Source organism: Choloepus didactylus, chromosome 14 (assembly GCF_015220235.1).
Source record: "Choloepus didactylus isolate mChoDid1 chromosome 14, mChoDid1.pri, whole genome shotgun sequence".
In the NCBI taxonomy this organism is placed as follows: Eukaryota; Metazoa; Chordata; class Mammalia; order Pilosa; family Megalonychidae; genus Choloepus; species Choloepus didactylus.
The window spans coordinates 30,647,940-30,668,595 of record NC_051320.1 but is presented as its reverse complement, the minus strand read 5'-3'; the positions used below and the strand labels follow the sequence as shown (position 1 = coordinate 30,668,595).

At 38.2% G+C, this 20,656-nt stretch overlaps 1 protein-coding gene across 2 annotated transcripts; it reads right to left on the bottom strand.

Annotated features, from left to right (window-relative positions):
- Positions 1-1,244: 1,244 nt before the first annotated feature.
- On the bottom strand, positions 1,245-20,364 carry GDAP1 (ganglioside induced differentiation associated protein 1). Of its 2 annotated transcripts, XM_037803474.1 has the most exons (6): positions 20,180-20,364; positions 19,261-19,453; positions 10,318-10,491; positions 8,748-8,842; positions 5,625-5,739; positions 1,245-4,659 (listed from the first exon to the last, which is right to left on the bottom strand). In XM_037803474.1, exons 1-6 carry the CDS (start codon positions 20,294-20,296, stop codon positions 4,277-4,279), a joined length of 1,077 nt encoding a protein of 358 aa, XP_037659402.1. In that variant the 5' UTR covers positions 20,297-20,364; the 3' UTR covers positions 1,245-4,276. The 2 variants fall into 2 exon arrangements, with proteins under 2 accessions (XP_037659402.1, XP_037659403.1); XM_037803475.1 differs by lacking the exon at positions 19,261-19,453 and having other exon boundaries at positions 20,180-20,280.
- Between the last annotated feature and the right edge of the window lie 292 nt (positions 20,365-20,656).

The window sequence follows — 20,656 nt, the reverse complement described above, 5'->3', positions numbered from 1 at the left end:
TTTCAGGTCTTATAACAGAATATTTAGGTATTTTTGAACCTTAAACTTAATAAATGTGGAATCTCTGAAAATATGTTATCATGATGTGTGTTTGATAATGTTCATGGGTGATTTTGTTGAATAACAGATATTTAAATTTAAAAGATAGCTTAATCTGATGACACAAAAAGCAGTATTTATACATACCAGCTATATGCCAGAAAAACCACCTATATGATTAAGGAATTAACTTATACATATGGATGCAAATATTGCTATTGGCATGGGAACATGATACTTAACATTATGTTTCATAAACATTGTTAGATTTTCCCTAATACTATTGGTTTCTCCAATGAAGGGAGTTTACAACAGCACATTGTGATTAAGTATCCAAAGTATAAGTAATGAATAAAGTGAAAGACTGAAAACAAAAAAATGTGTAACTTTCCCCACAGAGTTTTATGACAAGTCTGTGGATGAGATACATCACCCTACTAGAAGCAAACAGTCTACTGAGGCCCATCATGAGGATGTTTCAAGCTCTACAAGGCCTTGTTGTTGTCTACCTCAGAGCCTGCTCTGCCTGCCTGCTCTCTGGCCCATGTGTCAATCCCTCCTCCCTCCTAAGACAAAACCCAGGTGAGGGACCAACTCAGCTCCAAGTAATACAAGGTATTGCTTTTATCAATGTACTACTTTTCTAACCTAAGAAGAGAGTTTCTCCCTCTCTCTCTCTCTCTTTCTCTCTTCATAATGTAATACACAATTAACTCAAAACTAGTATCCTCACTCTAGAAATTATATGTACTCCCTTGGCTTCGAATCTACAACCCCTGCCTAGTAAAACACTAGTATTCTGGGGAATTAGAAAATCAAGACATTCTGATATGAATAAGTAGGGATAACAATATAATATGACCAAATATTTGGCATAACTGAGGTATTTATTACATTAATTTGACTTTTGTGTCTTGCTATGGTGGGTTTTTTTTTTTTCTGAGTTATATAGTCGTCTTTCCAGTGTTGTACCTTTTGTTTTTATGTGCAAACTCTGGGAATACAGAGTCAATTCAATTTCTATTTAATTTGCCTTGCTCAATGAAAAACAAAAGCAGTATTCAATTTCTATTTGATGATTGGAAAAATGGCTAAGCTTGCCAAGGCTAGAAATATATTAATTTATTCACAATCTTTAACTCAATGAAAGGAAGAGAATTAGCTATGTCAAAAATATATGTAAATATTAAAAGAAGAGTTTGGAACTCAATAAACATACAACAAACTATTTTGCAAAGATAAATATTCTCTTGGTGCTTACCATTTTCATGCTATATAACCTGTTAGGTATCTGGCTAAAAAGAATTACTTTAATGACCAGGGTCTTATGTTATTCTTCAGGCTGTCATTCATTTTAACCCTAAAGTAGTGTATATTTAAAGGAATCAGGAGGTAGTAATTTTTATGTTATAAGGAAACTATGGCATTCTATAGCTCAGTAGCTGAATATCTGACTTCTGCTTATTTTACCCCCTTTAAAGCATACCATTGTTAGCTTTTATTGTAAATGAAAAAACAAATACAGCTGTTTTCTCAGAAAGTTTACAAAAAGAGTACTTTGGTTTAGGATTCACATTTATTTTCCAATTACTTTTATTGATCTTATAGGTAGAATATTATCTTGATCTCTAAATTACAACACCAAAAAAACCTATAACTCTGTTGTCAATATCAATAATTACTAAACTTCAAGCAAGCAATTTCCAACTATCTGCAATTAAGGAAAATGGATTCAAAAGGCATGTAATTGCAATAGCAATAAAATAGCAGTTACGTGTTAAGCTATAAATAGCCAACATAACTTTAGTACCTCAGGCATTTTTCTAATTCTGATATTTATATAAATTTTGGAAATTGAGGACCATATTGGCCAGTTAGAAATGATCATGAAAAATAAAATATATAAAAGTGCCTATTTAGCTAATACCATATGTTCAACTCTTTAGCTTGACATTGTGTGGTACCAAGATCTCTTCCAAAGCATTAGAAATCAATAGTACATTTGCCGCAAGCTTTTTTACAGATGAATGATCTAATGAAGATGTCCTCACTTCAGAAACTAAGGTTACTGAACTAAACAAAGGTTTGTTGAACTAAAGAGCACCCAATCTCATAGTACTGGATGAACATCACCATCTAGTGGTCATTCATTCTATCCCTAAACAATATTTATGAAAGGATAAATTGAAGAGTACCCATGGAACCAGAGACATCACCTTCAATATAGATACAGCATATTTCCAATGAAGCTGAATAAGCAGATGATAGCCACATCCCAGTAGATTTCTCTGATTCAGTAATAATATAACTTGAAGGTAAAGCCAGGACTGGGTTTCAAATCTTTCTTCTTAATCAACAACCCTTTCTTGGTAAGTATTCTTTGTAGATTTTTATAAAAACCCCATTTTGATTTCCTCATGTCTTGGTTCTTGCTTCTAACACAGTGGTATAAAAATTCTTTTATGAATGCATGTAACGGAATGTCCCAGCAACAAACATACTCACATGCTCCACATGATGACACACTTATGTACAAAAGTAAGACATAAAAGCTGCCAATCTATTAATTGTTGTTGGATTGAGTTTACTCTTGAAGTTGTTATAAATTTTGGTAAACAGAACACATCCAGTTCAGCAAGATTTTCTAAAACAACTGGATCATGGAATGGAATTATAGAATCATTTTACCACCACCAAATCGTTGTTTCCTAGTATAACTGTTTCCTATTAATGAAAAAGTCAGTATATTCTTTGGCCATTTTGCATACGAAGTTTGAGTAGTCCAAGCAGGCTGCTGTTCATGGGAAACTTAGCTCATCGTCTCTATACCTGCCTTCCACCAGAGACCCAAAACTGGTCCCAACGCCTTTGATCCAGCTCCAGAGAAACTCTGTCTTCCTGTCAACATGAATGATTTTTCCTGTGCAAAAACTGAGCTGACTATATGACACATTTCCATAGTTGTTCCTTGGACACACTGGGAGTATCCCTTCCAAAATGGGCTGAAGAACCATAAAAAAGGACTAGACATATGTGCATGAATATGGTATGCATCACTGTCTATACATTTATTTTATCTCCATTAAATGAATTGCCAAAGGCTGAGACTAGATCTTCCTCTTTCTCTGTATCCTTTTAAGTCTTGGTTAATGATAATAAAAAGATGCAAAGTTCTGGACAAGAGTTTCTGTGCTAAGATAACAGCCTTCCCAAATACAGAATGAGAGTATTTGGTACTCCCAGACCATCAAAATACTTTCTACCCAGCCACATGCTGTGCTAGTGATCAGCTGGGAAATTTACCTAAATGCCAAGTCTGCCCTAAACATGATGATCCACAGGAGTGATATTTAATAGGTGCCATCAAATCGGGGATCCACAAAGAAAGGTCAGGAACCATTTTATTGTCCCTTAAGACTTCCATGTAAATGCTAGGCAGATGTGTTACCATGAGCATCTCATGCCCAGGTATATAAACAGTTAATCTCATTAAATCAATGAGCACAATTCATATGTATTTAAAATGAACATTGAGGTTAAATGACATGCCATAAATGTTAAGCCCAGGCTTCTCATTAACTCTCTTTCCCTTTGCTCTTGAGGGTTCTCAAGTATAGGAGAATGTGCAGGCAGGGGCCACAGTAGTTACATTATTTACCAAAGGGACAGGCAACCATGAGTTACACTGGAGGCACTCCATACTAGATAGAATTCATTCTCCCCTTTTCCCTGTGCCTTATTTCTGCCTTAAAGCAAGCAGCAGGACCATGAAGCACTGCTGGGCCCTTCCTGCTCTCTGAACTGCTGTGCTGTATAACAAAGAGGACTTGGGAATTTAAGGAGAAAATACTGCTAACTACTCAACATTCAGCATACCCAAACAGTCTCAGATAAAGAGCTATGGGCAAGCATAGGTCATTATTACTATCTGTCCAGATAATTCAGAATTTGAACTGACATTTTGAATTAAAAGTCTATTCTCTACTTGGTATTTGCATATCTTGACCTTGCACATTTTTTAAGGATGGGTGTGTTTAGGTTTGTGAATAAATAATCTCAAAGTTGCCAGCTGGCAAAAACAATTTCATAGCCTCCTCTTCCCACATAAACTACCCAAAAAGTAAAGAAAATTTTGCTTTTTGCTAGTTGCCCAGAATAATTCTTCACTGGGCCTGAAGAGAGGACAAGTATCTAGCTGAATGGTTGGATGAGTTGCCACTACCAGAGCCCTACAAGCCTAGAAATAATTTGGTCTGGGTCTGAGTGCTAATATCATGCTGCCAAGCCTCTTTCTGAAAAGCATAAAAGCAAAATATCCCATTCCTGCAAGCAAACCAACCACAAAGGTAGTGCCAAGAACTTTTGGGGCCCTTTTCTTGGCCACCCGGAATGCTGTTGGCAGCACAGCAGAGATTAATATATTGTTGACATGTCCTAAAACTTTGTTAAATGTTTTTCTCTTCAAGACACGCTCATAATAGGTTTCCAAGTTTGGACGCTTTCCATTTCCCCAGTTTCTCCTCGCAAACCCCAGGAACTTCAGACGATGCAATGTGACAGCAAGCGAGACGTCTGCCAGGGTGAAGGATTCTCCACAAAGCCAAGGCTGGCGGCCCTCCTCTAATCAGAGAAAGGGACATGGAGAATTAGGGGCAAGCACTGTACAGTTAGACTCTAACTGGAATCTGCTATCACAGCCTTCAGGGCAAGTACAAGAACAGCAAGAGATGAAGGCCATGGTACATTTTCTTGACAATCATCCACAGAAGTAATTTTATGCTAAAAAAAAAAAAATCCATGGAGATGTCCAAGGCTAACAGAGACTTGCCTTACGTATGTCAGCCACTCAGGTGCCCAGGTGGAACTGAAGCTACTAAGCTCAAAGCCAGTCTAACTTTGTAAAGAACTCTGAGGAGTTGAGAGCTGCCAAGCCAAGAAGAGTTAACAGATCATTCTTTCTGATTTAGGAAAACAACAGGTGTGCTTTAGGGCCGGAAACATCACCTAGTGGCTACTGCTTTTAGTTATTTATTCAGAGCAGAAGAGCAGCCCTATTGTGAAGTAAGGTTCAAGTAACATCCCCTTCAACATTGCTGTCAGCTAGAGTAGTGCAAATAGTCCACATGCACCCACCTTGGCAATGGCTCACAAGTACCATATACGGATGTTCACCAGCCAGCCCTGCAGATACAGACATGCTAGCCCCTGTTCTATGCTATACTTTTGATTAGAGGTTATCTCCCTGCCTAAGGAAAAAAACTAGAGGGAGTATTCAGGCAATTAGGTTATTTAACCAAACTCATTACTGTAATTACAAATTTGTGAAACAGGTTAGGTAGGAATAATCTCTTAACCATAATTTAAATTGTGCAGAATCATATTATATTTAGATGCAGTCTGAATTACAGACACCAGGGTTTTGCTGAGTTCAATATTACTGCTAGTAGAGTAATTAAAACTACCAGTGAATAAAAACACCAATTAAAAAAACAGATTAAACAATGTTTTTGGCAAAATCAAAGAATGTTCTCAAAAATATGCCTGATGTTAAGGAAAAGAGAAAAACAATAAAAACGAGAACCTACCTGGGGTTTCTTCATTTCTTCTTTGCAACTCAGTTTCAACCTGATCAAGGACCTTCTCCAACTCATCGAGAATATTCTTCAAATATTTGACATTGTCATGGTCAAGCAACTTTGACTTAAAAAAAAAAGTTATTTATGCCTGTAAAAAGTCTATACAGAGCAAAGTAGATACAAACTCTCATAAAGTTGGAGCAAGTTTTGTTCTGATCACTGGGAAGAAATAGGATAACTTTGTTAAAGCAAGAACAAAATTGAGGGAAGGTAATTCAGCTGTGAAAATCCCCAAAACAGACCCACTGCTCACTGCCAACTCCTGTGGGACCAAATGACCAGAGTAGCCAAGAATGTGAGAGGCTCAGAGAGACTCTTATTCGGGAATGGAATTTCAGCAACAGTGACAACTTCTTTAGCTCCTCAATACATTCACTTTATTAAATAGTCCCCATTAATGTCAGTAGAAGCAATGAGAGCTAAGCAAATGAAAATTTTGAAAGGAAAAGCAGAAATGAAGAAAAAAAGAAGACAATGAATTAGAGGTGGGAGGAGAGAAATGGAGATGAAAGGGAGGGAAAAGGGAAAATCCTGGAGAGATTCGGGCATAAGCTGTCTCACTTTTCAGGATTTTCACAGGACCACTAAATTCTCTCTGACCAAACCCTCCAAGCACTGCTTAGTAACTGGACCCAATGTCCATGTTGTAGTTCTCATTTTAACTTCTCTGTAGACCTTCTTAAATGTCTCTCCTTCCTCAGACTGCTGTCTCTCAATCTCCCATTTCTCAGCCTTTTTATGGAATCCTTCTCAGTCTATCATTAAAACCAGGGGATCTTAACATGAGATCTGTGCACCCTGGAAAACCTTGAGTGGGTATTAATTAAGAGTTCCATGATCCTCCTGAAAGTGTATGCTAAGAGTAAGGAAGTGGATGCTTATCTCTGGAGAGAGGACCCATAATTTGCATCAGATTTTTCAAGAAGATTGATATCCTAAAACAAAAAAACTTCAACATTGCTTAAAATTTTGATGTTTCCCAGAAATCAATATTTTCTTTTTGCTCTACTTGATTTTCTAAATGATTTCTACTATTTGCTTGGTTTCTATGTCAATAACCAAAAAATCTCTAGCTCTAGCTCTAGCTCATTCCAGTCTATTTCTATATGCAATCCTACTAGAACTCTCCACCTAAATGTTCCCCAAGGACCTTAGATGTAACATGGCTAAACCCTTATCCACTATCATCCCTCCCATCCCCACTCCTCTTATCACCTCCTCTCATGGTTATACTCTTTCTCAGTTACACCATCATCTACCCAATCATTCAAGCCAGAAAGAAACCTGGGAATCATGTTAAAAGACTCTCATTCCCTCAGACTTCTCATGTCCTTCCCATATATCCTACTTCCTTAAAACCTTTAAAATCCTTCCCACCCTCCCCACCCGCACTTGCCCTGACTTGGTTTAGGCTCTCATCTCGGCTTGCTGGATGGAATACAACCTGCCAGCAAGTCTTGTAGCCTCCAATTCATCCTTCTCACTTTTACTAATTATTTTCTATATTTTATAACTCAAAAATTTTCTAACTGTAGGGGCTCCAAACTATGCACCTGCCGGATCAAACCAAGACTCAGCACAGTGTACTAGATCTTCCATGGCTAGCCTCTGCCTTGCCTCTCCCCTGAGCCTCACTTCACACCCCACACTCCAGCCCTTGCAGATACCTTTGTGGCCTTTGCTTTCCTTGAAGAGGCCCTTCTCCTTTCCTACCCACTGAACCACCCACCATTTTTTAACACTAAGCTCCTCTTTCACTGGTGCCTTACATAGCTCTACTTGCTAAAAATAACCACTCCCCTCTCCACAGCCCATGTGTCCTTCACATACACCAAGCACGGGATCTGGACCACAATGGACTTAAATGATGAATGAATAACAGAAGGGTTGGGGATGAGGGAGAAATCTGAATGCAGTCCATTAAAGAATGAGTGGAAAGTAAGGAATGTGACATTGTATGTAGGTGATTCTTCTGAGTGGCTTATTTAGCTGCATAGGATAAAGGAAGATGGGAAGTTGAGGGAAGGTTGGGAGTGTAGATGCCTGCTACATGTTTAATATGGGAGAAGCTTGCATGTGTTGCCGGGACATGGAGAAGGAATCAACAGAAAGAGAAAGGCTGACTGTAACTGAAGAAGAGCCCTGTTCCTTTAGGAGGCAGTAAGGAAGGGGGGAGGGAGTCAATGATCTGTACAAGAAAGTGTGTAACCTGTAGAGATATGTAGGTTTAGCTAGGCCGTAAAGTAGCAGGAACACCTGAAATAATAGATTCCTAGAATATTTTATTAACTTGCTACTGTGTTGAATAGTGTCCCTTAAAAATTAATGTCCACCCAGAACCTCAGAATGTGACCTTATATGTAAATAGGGTCTTTGCAGATATAATTGGTTAAGTTAAAATGAGGTCCTATTGGGTTAAGATGGACCCTAAATCCAGTATGACTGGATTCAATCCTTATAAGGAGAAGGAGATTCAGACACAGGGACACAGAGGAAACACACACAAGAAGACCACCACGTCAAGACAGAAGCACAGATGGAAGCAGCTGATGCATCTTCAAGTTAAGAAATGCCAAGGATTGCCGACAACCACCAGAAGCTGGAGCAGCTTCTCCCTCAGAGCCTCCAGAAGGAACCAACCCTGCCAGCACCTGGATTTTGAACTTCTGACCTCCAGAACTGTGAAAGAATAAGTTTCTGTTATTTTAAGCCCCTGGTTTGTGGTATGTTGTTACAGCAGCCTTGGGAAACCAATACACTTGTTTTCACATTGTATAACTTTCCTTGGTGACCAGCATGCACGATACCTGCTTTTTAAGCAGTTGTTACTAGATTTTGCATGTGAGATACCTGCTTTTTAAATGATTGTTACTAGATTTGAATATCAATTCTCAACTAGATTTGAATATCAAGTCTCAAATCAAATCTTAAAAGTGGCTAAAAGCCAAGGGTAACAAGGACTGGTAAACTGTGATGTTTGACAGAATATGTTCCAGAAATAGTGACACTTTACAAAAAATAGAATATTTCATACAAACAGTATGCCAGTTGAAGACAGCCTAGTTTACTTACTTTAAGACGCTTCTGTTTTGCTATGTATGCCTCTTGTAAGTCTGGATTTTCTTCAGCAAGTTTCTTCAGTTCAGACTCTGTGTTACCAATTTGGCCTGATAATAAAAACATTTTTGAAATAAAAAATAATTTTCTTTCTTCACTATGAAAAACAGAGAGAAGGTAGGCCATGTGATGGTTAAGAGTATGAGCTCTAGTGCAGATACCAGGCCTATGAAGCAGAGCCCTCCCTCTACCTCAGACTTACCCTCTCTGTGCCTCAGCTTCCTCATCTGTAAAGTGGAAAACATAAGAGTATCTGCCACATAGGGTGAGGATTAAATGAGAAGCACTGTGAAAAGCACTTAGAGCAATGCCCAGCACATAATCAGTGCCCAACAGAGGTAGTTCTTCTAAATTTCGATAGCTTTCAAGTTTTCTATAACGATCTCCCAAACAAAGGGAAGGAAAAAGACTTATTTTTAAAAATAGTAACTAGAGGCATTGGGATCATAGCCAGAATACTTATTTCAAATCATGTAATTAGTACTTATGAAGAGAAGGAGGAACGAAAGGAAAGGAGAAGCAGGAGGAAAGGACAGAGAGAAGAGAAGAGGAGGGAAGGGAGGAAAAGGAAGAGGAAGGGTGGGAAAAAGAAAAATAGCTAATAAGAGAATGATAAAAGTGAGAGATAGGAAAAACATAGTTTCTGAACTTAGAAAACGTGAGTTCTGGCTCCACCACTAATTAGTAATGTGACCTTGGAAAAGCTACTTGAACTTTCAGAGCTTCCGTTTCCTCATCTTAAAATGGGGGATGGGAGAAGGTCATAAAATTTCAATGGGATATTATGAAGACTAAATTTTATACACACACAGACATGCTAAAAATGCCTTTTAAATTGTAAAGCACTGTGTAAACCATTGCTCTTCCTAATCACATTATATATAAGATTGTATATATGGTACATACAGTCCAGAACGCTGGATTCACATGAACTGTCATTTGTCCAAAAACCTTCCTTTCCTTACTATCCCCCAGTTCCTTGTACCACAGAGCATAGCTCCTGCCCCCATCTCATGCACTGACCCTGCTCTGTCATCATGACAGGAGGAAGGGAGAGGGCTGGACATCAAAACTCACTCTCAATATTATTGAATACTCACTCTCCAATTACTGAACTTAGTGTAGAGAAATGCGTAGACACCCTTGTAGTCCACCTCCCTCACATAACTGAAATGAAAATTACAGACTAACAATGTTAACTTGCCCATTACCCCAAGCAGATCCCAGCTTTCCTGATCCCTAGCCCATCGGTCCATGATAATATGTTCTTTACTTTTCTAGAGGCTGCTCTCCTTCTGAGTTTTATCCAAGCTTGTCTGTCAAAGCCAAGACCTGGAAAATCAGATTCTACAGACAATAAATGACAGTAAACAGTTGAAGGCACCAATTAATCAGACTGCTGCATGGATCAATGTACAAGATCTATGTCCATGAAGCAAACTCAACAACCATATTTCCCAGTCTTCCCTCAATGACTGTGAGAAACATGAGACAGAATTGCAGATCTTTTAAGATTTTTACATACTGCGAATCCTTGTTGTTGCATAGGCTGGGATCATGGAGTCCACAGTTAACTCAGGATGTAAAATGCAACCATGTGTATAGGCATCCATGGGCAAGGAGTCAAGCAGCTCTCGGTAATGTTGTACCCGTGGGTAATACATGCTTCCTTTCTCAGGCATTAACCTGGGTGTTTTTTCTAAAATACACACACAAGCATATAGACACACATTTTTTAAAGAGTCACAAGTGAGATGTAACATCCAAAAAACAAAAAGCTCAAGCCTCTCAGCATCAACATTTTCAACATTATACCAGGGTATTTAAAAGACGATAATGTCTCCCTAGCCCAGACATTCAAAATTTGAGATGGCCTCATCTGCCAGACCAGATTCCAAACCATGATTACAATGGCATTCTCTCATTTCTCCACCTTGCAAAACAGTGCTTATCCCTCAAGATCCAGTTATGTATGCCACCCTTCTATAGAGCATTCACTCACCTCTACAACTACCAACATCTGACTGGGTCAGGTGTACCTTCCTCTGCACACCCATCCACCTGGTGCATACTCTATTATAGTCCTTATCCCCTATAATTAACTGTGTATATCATTTTTCCCCAAGATCCCCTTCAGGGCAAGGATCCAAAGACCCAGGGTCTAACACGATGCATCCTACATTTGAGGCCCTCAGTAAAGGTTAGTTGAGTGAATGAAGACTCATTATAGGGAGATGATCAGGGACCACTCTTTTCTGGGTTTCCAATCAACACCATGAGTGACCCTACTGATGTTATATGAATAAGAAATGACAATATTCATGGAATAGGAAAGGCCTTTGCTCAAATATCTCAGTTGCACTTTCACCAGGAATTCCTCAGAATTTATCTCTGGAAAGTGGGTTTTATATAAATGCTTATTTGTTCATTAAAATCTAGACTGTAGAATCCTTTAGGGCAGGGACTATGTATTATATTCTTTGTCAAATTCCCAGTGCCTAATATATATATATATATGTGTGTGTATATATATATGTATGTATATATAACTATACATTTTAATTAATTAATATATACCCAAATTTTTAATTATTATAGAACACTTGAGTTGAAGAAGCTCTCTAGTAGTTATGAGAACACTAAGATAGAGAGATTGAGCAGTTCTCCCAAGATCCCACAGCTAATTAGAGGCAGGATGAGAGCGAAAGTCATCTAACTCCAAGTCCAGTGCTCTGCTTTATTATACATAGTATTTATCTTCAAAGAGTTTACATTTCAGAGACTATTCCAAGAAGAATAAAGGAGAACCAACTTGACCCAAAAGTTTAGGGCTGTGTTGCTTCAAGGTCATTTTCCACCTCTGACTCTCAAACTGTCCCTTAAAAATACCAACTAACTTATTCCAACTCGAGAAAAAAGCAACCTCAACTTTCTTCATTCATTTCTTTCACGGTTTGGTTATTTACATAATTTAGAAAGCTTTGAGTATCCTACACTTGTCATAGAAGTTGATACTTCAAAGTTGGTTGTCCCCGACACAGCATGTAAGGCAAGATCTCATAATGCCAGACCAAGTAGAACAAGCTTTTTAAGCCAGCAGGCTATTTCTGAGTCTCTAAGAGAAAAAGAAGATAGATTACTCCCAAACCAAATAACTAATTTCCTGTTGAGACGCCCAATTCTGAAGGCTGTATTAGAATAACCAAGAATGAAAATCAGCTACATGCTGCTCCTAATGGTGGATTTATAGAAAAAGAGCACACTTTACTGATGACCCTATATAGAAGGGAGGCATGGAAAGAATGTATGTGGCAGCCAGCATCTCAACATCACTGATCTAACAGCTCCTCAAATTGACCTTTCAGGACATCACTATAATCGCCAGCATCCCAACCACTGCAGAGTAGACATTCCATAAGGACAGACAGACTGGAGGCCTTTAGGTCCTTGAAATTATAAGAACCTCTTAACCTTTCTTGTGTCAGTGACCTCTTTGACAGTCTGATGACTGGACTCCTCAAAATACTCCTCAAAATAATGTTTTTAAATGCATAAAATACAAAACAGAATTGCAAAGGAAACTGATTATATTAAAATCCAGTTTTTACAATAGTTTTAAATTATAAAATGCAAACATAAGTGCCTCTTTATTAATACATTAACAAGATCTAGCAGCAGGTGTAATAACTACCATAATTTCAAAACAGTGATGAGCAGAGTGATATTTCAAGATTTCTGCAATAACTTAATATGAGCATATCTGGGATTTTTATCAGTAACAAAGTCACAGGCACTCCTAATATTGCTGTGCATCATGCCTACACTGGTAATGGATGGAAATTATAAATTTCCATTAGAAATTAGTGGAAATAAAGATGCAATTTTTCCCCCATCTAAGATCTCAAATCTCCTGAATTCTATTCATAGATCTTTTAGGGCAACAGTTCTCAAAAGTATGATTTGAGGACCTCTCGGCTTTCCGCAGGATGCTTACAGGGGTTCCACAAAGTCAATCTATCAAAACTATTTTTATAATAATACTGCTAACTGCATTTTTTGCTTTCATTCTCTCTTGAGTGTACGGTGGGGTTTTCCAGAAGCTACACAACATGAGATGACTCCATTACTCTGACAACTAATGGAATGCTGTACATTCCCATGTTTTAAAATTTTCTCAGTTTTAATTTCTAATATGGTATGATCCCCCTAAACAAAAGCTCTCTGGTGTCCTCAATAATTTTTAAGAGTACAGAAGGGTCTTGAGACCAAAAAGTTTAAGAGCCACTGCTTTAGAAGGTTAGGGACCCCAGGGTAATAACCCCTGATTTTATCATAAAATTAAAAAATACTTCCCAAATGGCTAAATTTATGGCTACTGGCTCGAGCTGCCTCTTGGTGCCAGGACCTGGGGCTGATTTCAAGAAGAGTATGCCACTTCCTAGGAAAGCAGAAAAATATCATCTAATCGCTTTTCTGAGGAAATTCCATCTGGCCAAGCCTGAATTCTTCAAAGAAGGACAAATGTTTAAGCCCACGGCAATAATTTTCTTCTACTCAGTGCATCATGGCTATATAACTATTTCCTGAAATACTTTGTCATTCAGAGCACAGACACCCACTGAGCCCAAGTTCTCTTCTCGTCTCACTTTCTCTCCTTGCACTCTTCAAAACACCTTGCCCAGAATCGCTTGTGCCATGTGCTGCTACCCTGCTCACAGGGCAGACAACAGAGCACTGTCTCTGTCTCAAAAGACACTTGGGAATTTCCTTCAAATTATACAAGAGATCTTCCCTCTCAGTCACATCCTATTTTATTTTCCAATCCTTCCATACAATGCTAAAAATAAGAGAGAGAATCCTTTGTTGGCATATCACCTCAGTCGGGAGTGGGAAAGTAATATAAGGCTTACAGAAGCAGGACAGGGAATCAGGGAGCTTTAAGAAGCAGGCAATGACAAGAGGTCCCAGCATGGGAAAGTGAGGGTGGCAAGTGTGGAAGTCAGTCTTGGTGACTAGAGTCCAGGCACAAGACCCAAATTTCCAGGACCGAATAGGGGACAAAACAGGTCATGCACTGCACATAAATGTAGGCAGCAAATTAGAAACAGGCAGACAGACAAAAAGCAAAAGACATGATAAACAAAGGAGAAACCAAAAGAACTAAAAAAAATTTAGAAAGAATAAAAGCATTCTGCATGTCTCCTTTAGAAAAATGTCTATTCAAGTCCTTGGCCCATTTTAAAACTGGGTTATTTGTCTTTTTGTTGTTGAGTTGTAACAGTACTTTATACATTCTAGATATTGAAACCTTATGAAATATATGGTTAGCAATTATTTTCTCCCATTATGTAAGTTGTCTTTTCACTCTTCACAAAGTCCTTTGAAGAAGCAAATTCATATATAACTATTCTTCATCACATGTCCAGGTATGAAAAGGTTTCCATATACATGAAAAGGAGTCTGTACAACTGAATAGTAATAACAGCATATGCATATAGGAAGGACAGTTTTTACATTATTAGACTTATAGAAATAAACTATGTTTTAAACTTAGTAAACTTCTAAATGACTTGGGATCTTTGAAGTATTCCAGGACCATGCACCTAATTAATACTCAATAAATGGTTACTGAAAGAATGAATGAAGAGGGAGCTCTCTGCTTCCCAAACCAAGCTACCCCATGGTTGAGCAACCATAACTGAGTGCTTCTAAATCCTTTCTATGACCCAAGTTCTACCCTCAGGAGTATCACAGCCTTCTACATCATACTTCCAAGTACTGCTTTCAAAAAATCAAAGATAGTTGTCAACGAACTTAAATTTTTTTCAGACTAAGTCTTGCAAAAGATTGTCTTGGCTATCAAATTTCTCCCCCCAAACTACCAGTTATTTAGTGGACTTATCCAAAAGCACAATGATGTAAATATGTAAATACTGATACACAGAAAGGTTGAGAAGTAGTCTTTAGGTCAGCAAGCCATCCCCAGCTTACAGACTAATAAGGGATAGCAAATAGCAATGCCGATACCAGTTCACTACATTCTGTCCTTTAGACAGAGGTGAATGTCTAAATTTAAAGTCTCCTATTGTACCCCTGGACAATTAAACACCTCATGAAATCCATTCATTTATTATCATTCTAAACTTGTCATTGTTTCTTAAAGTTCCATCCATAACTGGACAAAATGCCGCATGTTCTGATCAGCTTAGAATGCAGAGGGATACAACTTGCCCTGTTCTAGAGAGAACCTATACTTTTATTATTGTTTTTATTAGCAAAGTAGTGGGTTTACAGAGCATCATGCATAAAATACAGGATTCTCATATAGCACCCTATTATTAACACCTTGCATTGATGTGTTACACTTGTTACAACTGATAAAAGCAAATTTTTATAACTACTATTAACACAGTTCATGAATTTATTTTTATTTTTTAAATTTTTTTAACTTTTTTTATTGCGAAATATATATATATAGAAACATGATAACTTTCAAAGGACAGTTTAACAAGTAGTTATAGGGCAAATTTCAAAGTATATTATGGGTTATAGTTCCACAATTTCAGTTATTTCCTTCTAGCTGATCTAATACATTAAAGACTAAAAGAAATATCTATATAATGATTCAGTAGTCATAATCCTTTGATAAATCCTATCTTGTCTGTTTCTACTCCTCCCTCTCATTTGATCACTGACTCAATCTTCGGGGTTATCTGGGCTGTGACCACTCTAACTTGTTCATATTGAAAGGGGTGTCAACATTATATGGAACGGGGACGCAGCTGGTTGATGTTCTTGAAGAGGCTGTTGCCTCTGGGTTTTGGGACTTATCTGGCATAGGAACAATATGGAGGTTTTAAGTTTCTGAAAAATAAACTTAGTGAGTGAAACTTTATAGAGTCTCAGATAGGGACCTGAGTATTCTTCATGATTTTCAGGACTACTACTGACTTGGGCTTGGCATACTGCAGTCATCTGGAATATCTAACTGAAGCTTCCATAAGAGTAACCTCCAGGATAGTCTCTCAACTCTGTCTGAAATCTCTTAGCCACTGAAACCCTATTTTGTTACATTTTTCCCCCTTTTGGTTAATAAGGCATTCTCAAACCCACGATGCCAGGGCCAGCCTCATTCCTGGGAGATGTGTCCCACATCACCAGGGAGACTCACTCCCGTGAGAGTCATTTCTCATGTAGTGGGGAGGGTAATGAATTTATTTGCAGAGTTGGACTTAAAGAGAGAAAGGCCACATCTGAACAACAGAAGAGGTTCTCTGGAAGTGACTCTTAGGCATAATTATAGGTAGGCTTAGCCTCCCCTTTATGGCAGTAAGTTCCATAAAAGTAAGCCTCAAGACTGAGGGCTTGACTTATTAAGTAGGAGCTCCCTAATTTCATATAGTATATATTCTGTCCAAAATAAACAATCGGTGTCTCACATTATCCTCACTTAGTTGTACAATCATCCCTCTCAATTTTAAACTATCATAACCCATAACAGCCCATAGCTCTTATCTCCCCTCCAATTATTTATCCCAGTATTAGTGTGGTACTAGTAAGGTATTCCTATTAAATATAGTCCATAGTATGCAATAGGTAGTTTTTACCATATACCTCTCTGTTGTTAACCCTTTGTACAAGTCTCATACCTTAGAAGCAGATCATGCACCATGATTTAATTTAGGGTTCCCTGTTTGTAGTGTGCAGTTCCATGGATTTTTAATTTTTTTTTTAATCTAGTGAATGAACCTATTCTTTTTAAAAACCTGGGATCATACTAGCCTTTTATTTTACTATTGGCTTTTATTGGTAACTTATTAACAAGGTCTCCCATCCTTCATTAATGCAGTTGATTTTTAAAACAAAATTGACATACTATATTACTGCTTGTCTGGCTCTTTTCATAATCTCCATGAGTTCTTAAAATAAAAATTAAGCATCTTAAAGATAATTATGAACACACATGTTTGGTTTTTTATTTCAATACTCTAAGAAAAATTTCACCTGGGATGGAATAGACTAGAATACCCTTTGTTTATATAACTAATTGGTTTTTAGGCCCCTTAATCTTAATCTTGTTTTAACCCTTTCCAATATAAAGGCTGCTCTTCTGGGGTAGGGGAAAGAGTGCACTCATTTTATCTTTGCAATTGCTAAAATAGTATCACATAATTCAAGAGAACAAACAGAGAAGTTGAGTCACCAAGGATATACAAGTTAGTGGCAGCATCCAACTAATCATTAGAATCCCTGATTACTTACTTATTCCAATGGCACAACCAGAATTAAAGCTCATAGTTTCCATATATATCCATCCTATCATTTAGCCTACAGTGCCTTTTCCTCTATTTCAATAAATAGTAATAAGAAGTTAGTATTGCCCTTGTTTGGTTATTTAAATTTAACTTAGCAGGACTCAGAATGTATTTCAGTTTTGTTATGATTATATAGTCAAAACAAAGAGGGAAACCTAGGGAAATTTAAGAAATTCTAAAAGACATTAACATTACTATGTTGAAAAGTATAATATTATATACCACCGCATTTTTTACTCGAGAAACAATGTAAAAAGAAAGGAAGGAGAAGAAGGAGGAGGGAGAGGGGAGAGGGTGGTAGTAGTTAGGTGATGCTACCAAAAGATTTAAACATGCTTTTTCCATTTACTTGTATCTTCTTAAAGTTTTTGATTATCTAAAATAAAATTCTCATGAAATTATTTTATTATTTTAATCACTTCACCCAAGAAATACAATTAAACAGACTTATCCATTTCCAAAAAGCTCAAGGTTGAGAAAAATTGTCTTCAAATCAGTTAGCCACCATTTTCAATAAAGTCCTCAGCATATAAACTTTTAAGGGATAGTAAGTAATAGTGAAATAGAAACAGTTCATTATATTCTGCACTTTAGATCAATGATCACGTGTAATAACAACCTGCAATCAGAATCCTAGGGCACTAAAAGCTTGGATTAGATAGAGGTATCCCACTGCTAATCTAGTTCCCTCTTGTTTTTTAGATTTAGATTTCATAATGCAATTTTCCTTCCAAGTAACGCAGACAATTTTTTTTTTTTTTTGGCCTATTATCTTCTTTCTCATCTAGCTTCCAGTAATTTGAGGTTATATTATGGCTTCATCCTGACTAATTAATATCAACAGAACTGATAGCAGATAAAGAATAACTTGATCTCAATACAACTTCTGAAAAGCAGGATTAGAACCTTCTAACCAATCCTTTTTCAAAACTGTGAGGATGCGATCATCAGCTTGGCTTGGACTTAATTTTATTAATTAATTCACTCATTCATATCAAACTATTGCAGCACTATGTGCAGGCACAAGAGTCAACTGGAAAAAAACAAAAGTAATCAGTACTCAGTCCCTGCCCTCAAGTAGCCTAGAGTTTACTGGGCAAGAACACAGGTATTGGAGAATTATAACAGTATGATACAGGAACAAAGAGAAAATGCTAATGTGACATTAAGAGTACTTGACTGGAACCTAGGAGCAGTGTGTTCTGTTCCCAGCTCTGCCAGTCATAATCTATATAATCTTGTGCATATTATTGAGGCTACAGTTGACCTCAAAAGCTTGTCATTAGGAAAAAGTGAGTCAATGTATAAATGTCAATGACCATGAGAGACAGTCAGTGTACTATGGAGACTTTGCAGATGAAAGACTTACATTTCAGCCCTACTCTGCCCTAAAATAGCTATATTTCCTTGGGCAACCTCTCTGTTTATCTTTCCTCATGTACAAAATAAGAATAACTAGTCTACCCTGCCTGTTTCAAATGTGTTTTTTAGAATATTGGATAGAATATAAATTGTAAAATGCCTGACACAAAACAGGCTGTCAATACATGATTATTATTTTAAAGTACTGTACAAATTTAAGCCCTATAATTCCTTAGAAAAGATATAAAATTCAAAGTACACAGAATTATCAGGGGCAAAGAATTCAAAACATTCTATTCTCCCTTGCCTAAGATTTAGTCTTCTTTTTTCTTCTTATTATTTTAAGGTGGAACCATCTAGGGAAATGATAACCACTTTGGAAGACTAGATTAAATTCATTTTAATGGTGTACATTTAGAAGCAATATTACAAATTTGAGAAAGCTAATAAATCACCACAAGAAACTTCATACGCCAGTGGGTTTTTTGTTGTTGTTTTGTTTTGTTGGTGAGTGTACATAAAAGGCAAGTTTCAACATTAAAAATTTGTAGTTACATGAAATTATTTCAAATGGAGTTACACTAGCTTAATCAAAATTTGTTGTTGACCTATGTTATGTTTGTATGCTTATGGAAATGGAAAAGGTTTTTTATCACTAAATCAACATCATGAAACCAAGAAGGAAGGGAGAGGAGGAAGAGTGGGAGAGAGGAAGGAAGAAAGCAAGCAAGCAAGCACATATATTTGTGTTGAAAGTAAAACCAAGAAATCACAAATAGCCTTAACATTACCATCCAGGAAAGTCTGTTCAAGATAATCAATGATCTGAGTAGCCTCACAAATAATGTTTTCCCCGTGGATAAGGACAGGCACTTCTCCAGTTGAGTTCAAACGCATAAACCAAGGCTCATTGTGCTCACTCAGGGGCAGACTTACATCATGTTCCTCGCACTTTAATGCCTTTTCAGCAATTACCAAGCGCACCTGGAAGAGTTCACACTGGTTACTACCACCGCATGTTGGCTTTCAATTAAATGACTTCCCTGGATACTGGTAAGCATGCTTTCAGTGTTTTCTTCAGTTATTAATATTTTCAACATTCTTTTTAACTATACCTATTCCTGGAATTAACTAATGAGATATATTATAGAGTCTTATTCCTATAAATGAAAAAGGATAAAAAAAATTAGAGAAAATGATTCTTTTATATTCACTACAGACCTTCCCCTCCTCCCCAACCCACTCTCACCTCCCACAACTACCACTTTCTTTGTGTCGTAAACCTAATTTTGTGTCCTCCCCAGACAGGAACCTGAAATATAGGTATGTTAGGCCTTGTTGAAGAGAGTGAATGGGAACGGTAAAGAGTAAACAAAGGAACCGCAGATTATGTGGTAGCAGTGAAGGCGCTTCCCTCTGCCTCACTCTCCAAGGCCCAGCAGGCCAGGCCTCCGGCTCAAATAATGAAAATGATGCTTCTTTTGTCGCATTTCATGAACGACAGCGCCTGAATCATGGCCCTTCCGTCTCAGACTGATTCTCCCCGCTCCCCACGGGGGCGCGTTCCTGGCCGCCAGGGAGCACCCAGGTTAGGGCCTTAGAGGCTGATAACCAGGAGGAACGGCGTTCCCGAGAGGGGCCCAGGGGGAGCTGTCCCGGTGCTGAAACCCGATCCGCGCCGCCGCCCAGGCGGAGGGCCGCAGCCCTCACCTTTTGAGAGCTGAAGGAATGCGTCCAGTGGTACAGAATGAGCTTAACCTCAGCGTCCGATTTGCCTTCCGCTATCAGGGGCGAACCCCCTCTCTGTTCCTCCTGCCTCCGAGCCATTTCGGGGTGCGTGAGCGCTCGTGGGCCTCAACTCTCCGCCCCGTCACTTCTCCCACCTTCACTGCCCGTAAAGCGTCGTTAGGTTTTCCGCGATGCTTCTCGTAGCTGGGGAAGACGAGCCCCGGCTGCCGAGGAGACCGCTGGGAAGTGTAGTTTTGCCAGCGAGAAAGCTGCGGGCAGTCTGCAAAGACGTGCGGGTGTGTGCGGGCAGGTGAGCGCCTGTGGCACGGAAGGCACCTGGGAGACGCAAATGGATGTGTTCTAGAAAAAAAAAAAATCTAAAATGTGAGTCCTGGTTATTCAGGTGAGTAGTGAATAATGTTGAACTGCAAGTTACTCATCGGTTTTGAAGGTGTGGTG

Bases quoted from the DNA above. Each gene is read 5' to 3' on its own strand.
- GDAP1 (XM_037803474.1), bottom strand. From the start codon at position 20,296: ATGGCTCGGAGGCAGGAGGAACAGAGAGGGGGTTCGCCCCTGATAGCG. The intron at 10,492-19,260 runs GTAATGTTAAGG...TGTGTATTTTAG, and splicing joins TGAACAGACTTTCCTGGATG to AAAAAACACCCAGGTTAATG. The intron at 4,660-5,624 runs GTAGGTTCTCGT...TTCTCTGATTAG, and splicing joins AAGAAATGAAGAAACCCCAG to AGGAGGGCCGCCAGCCTTGG.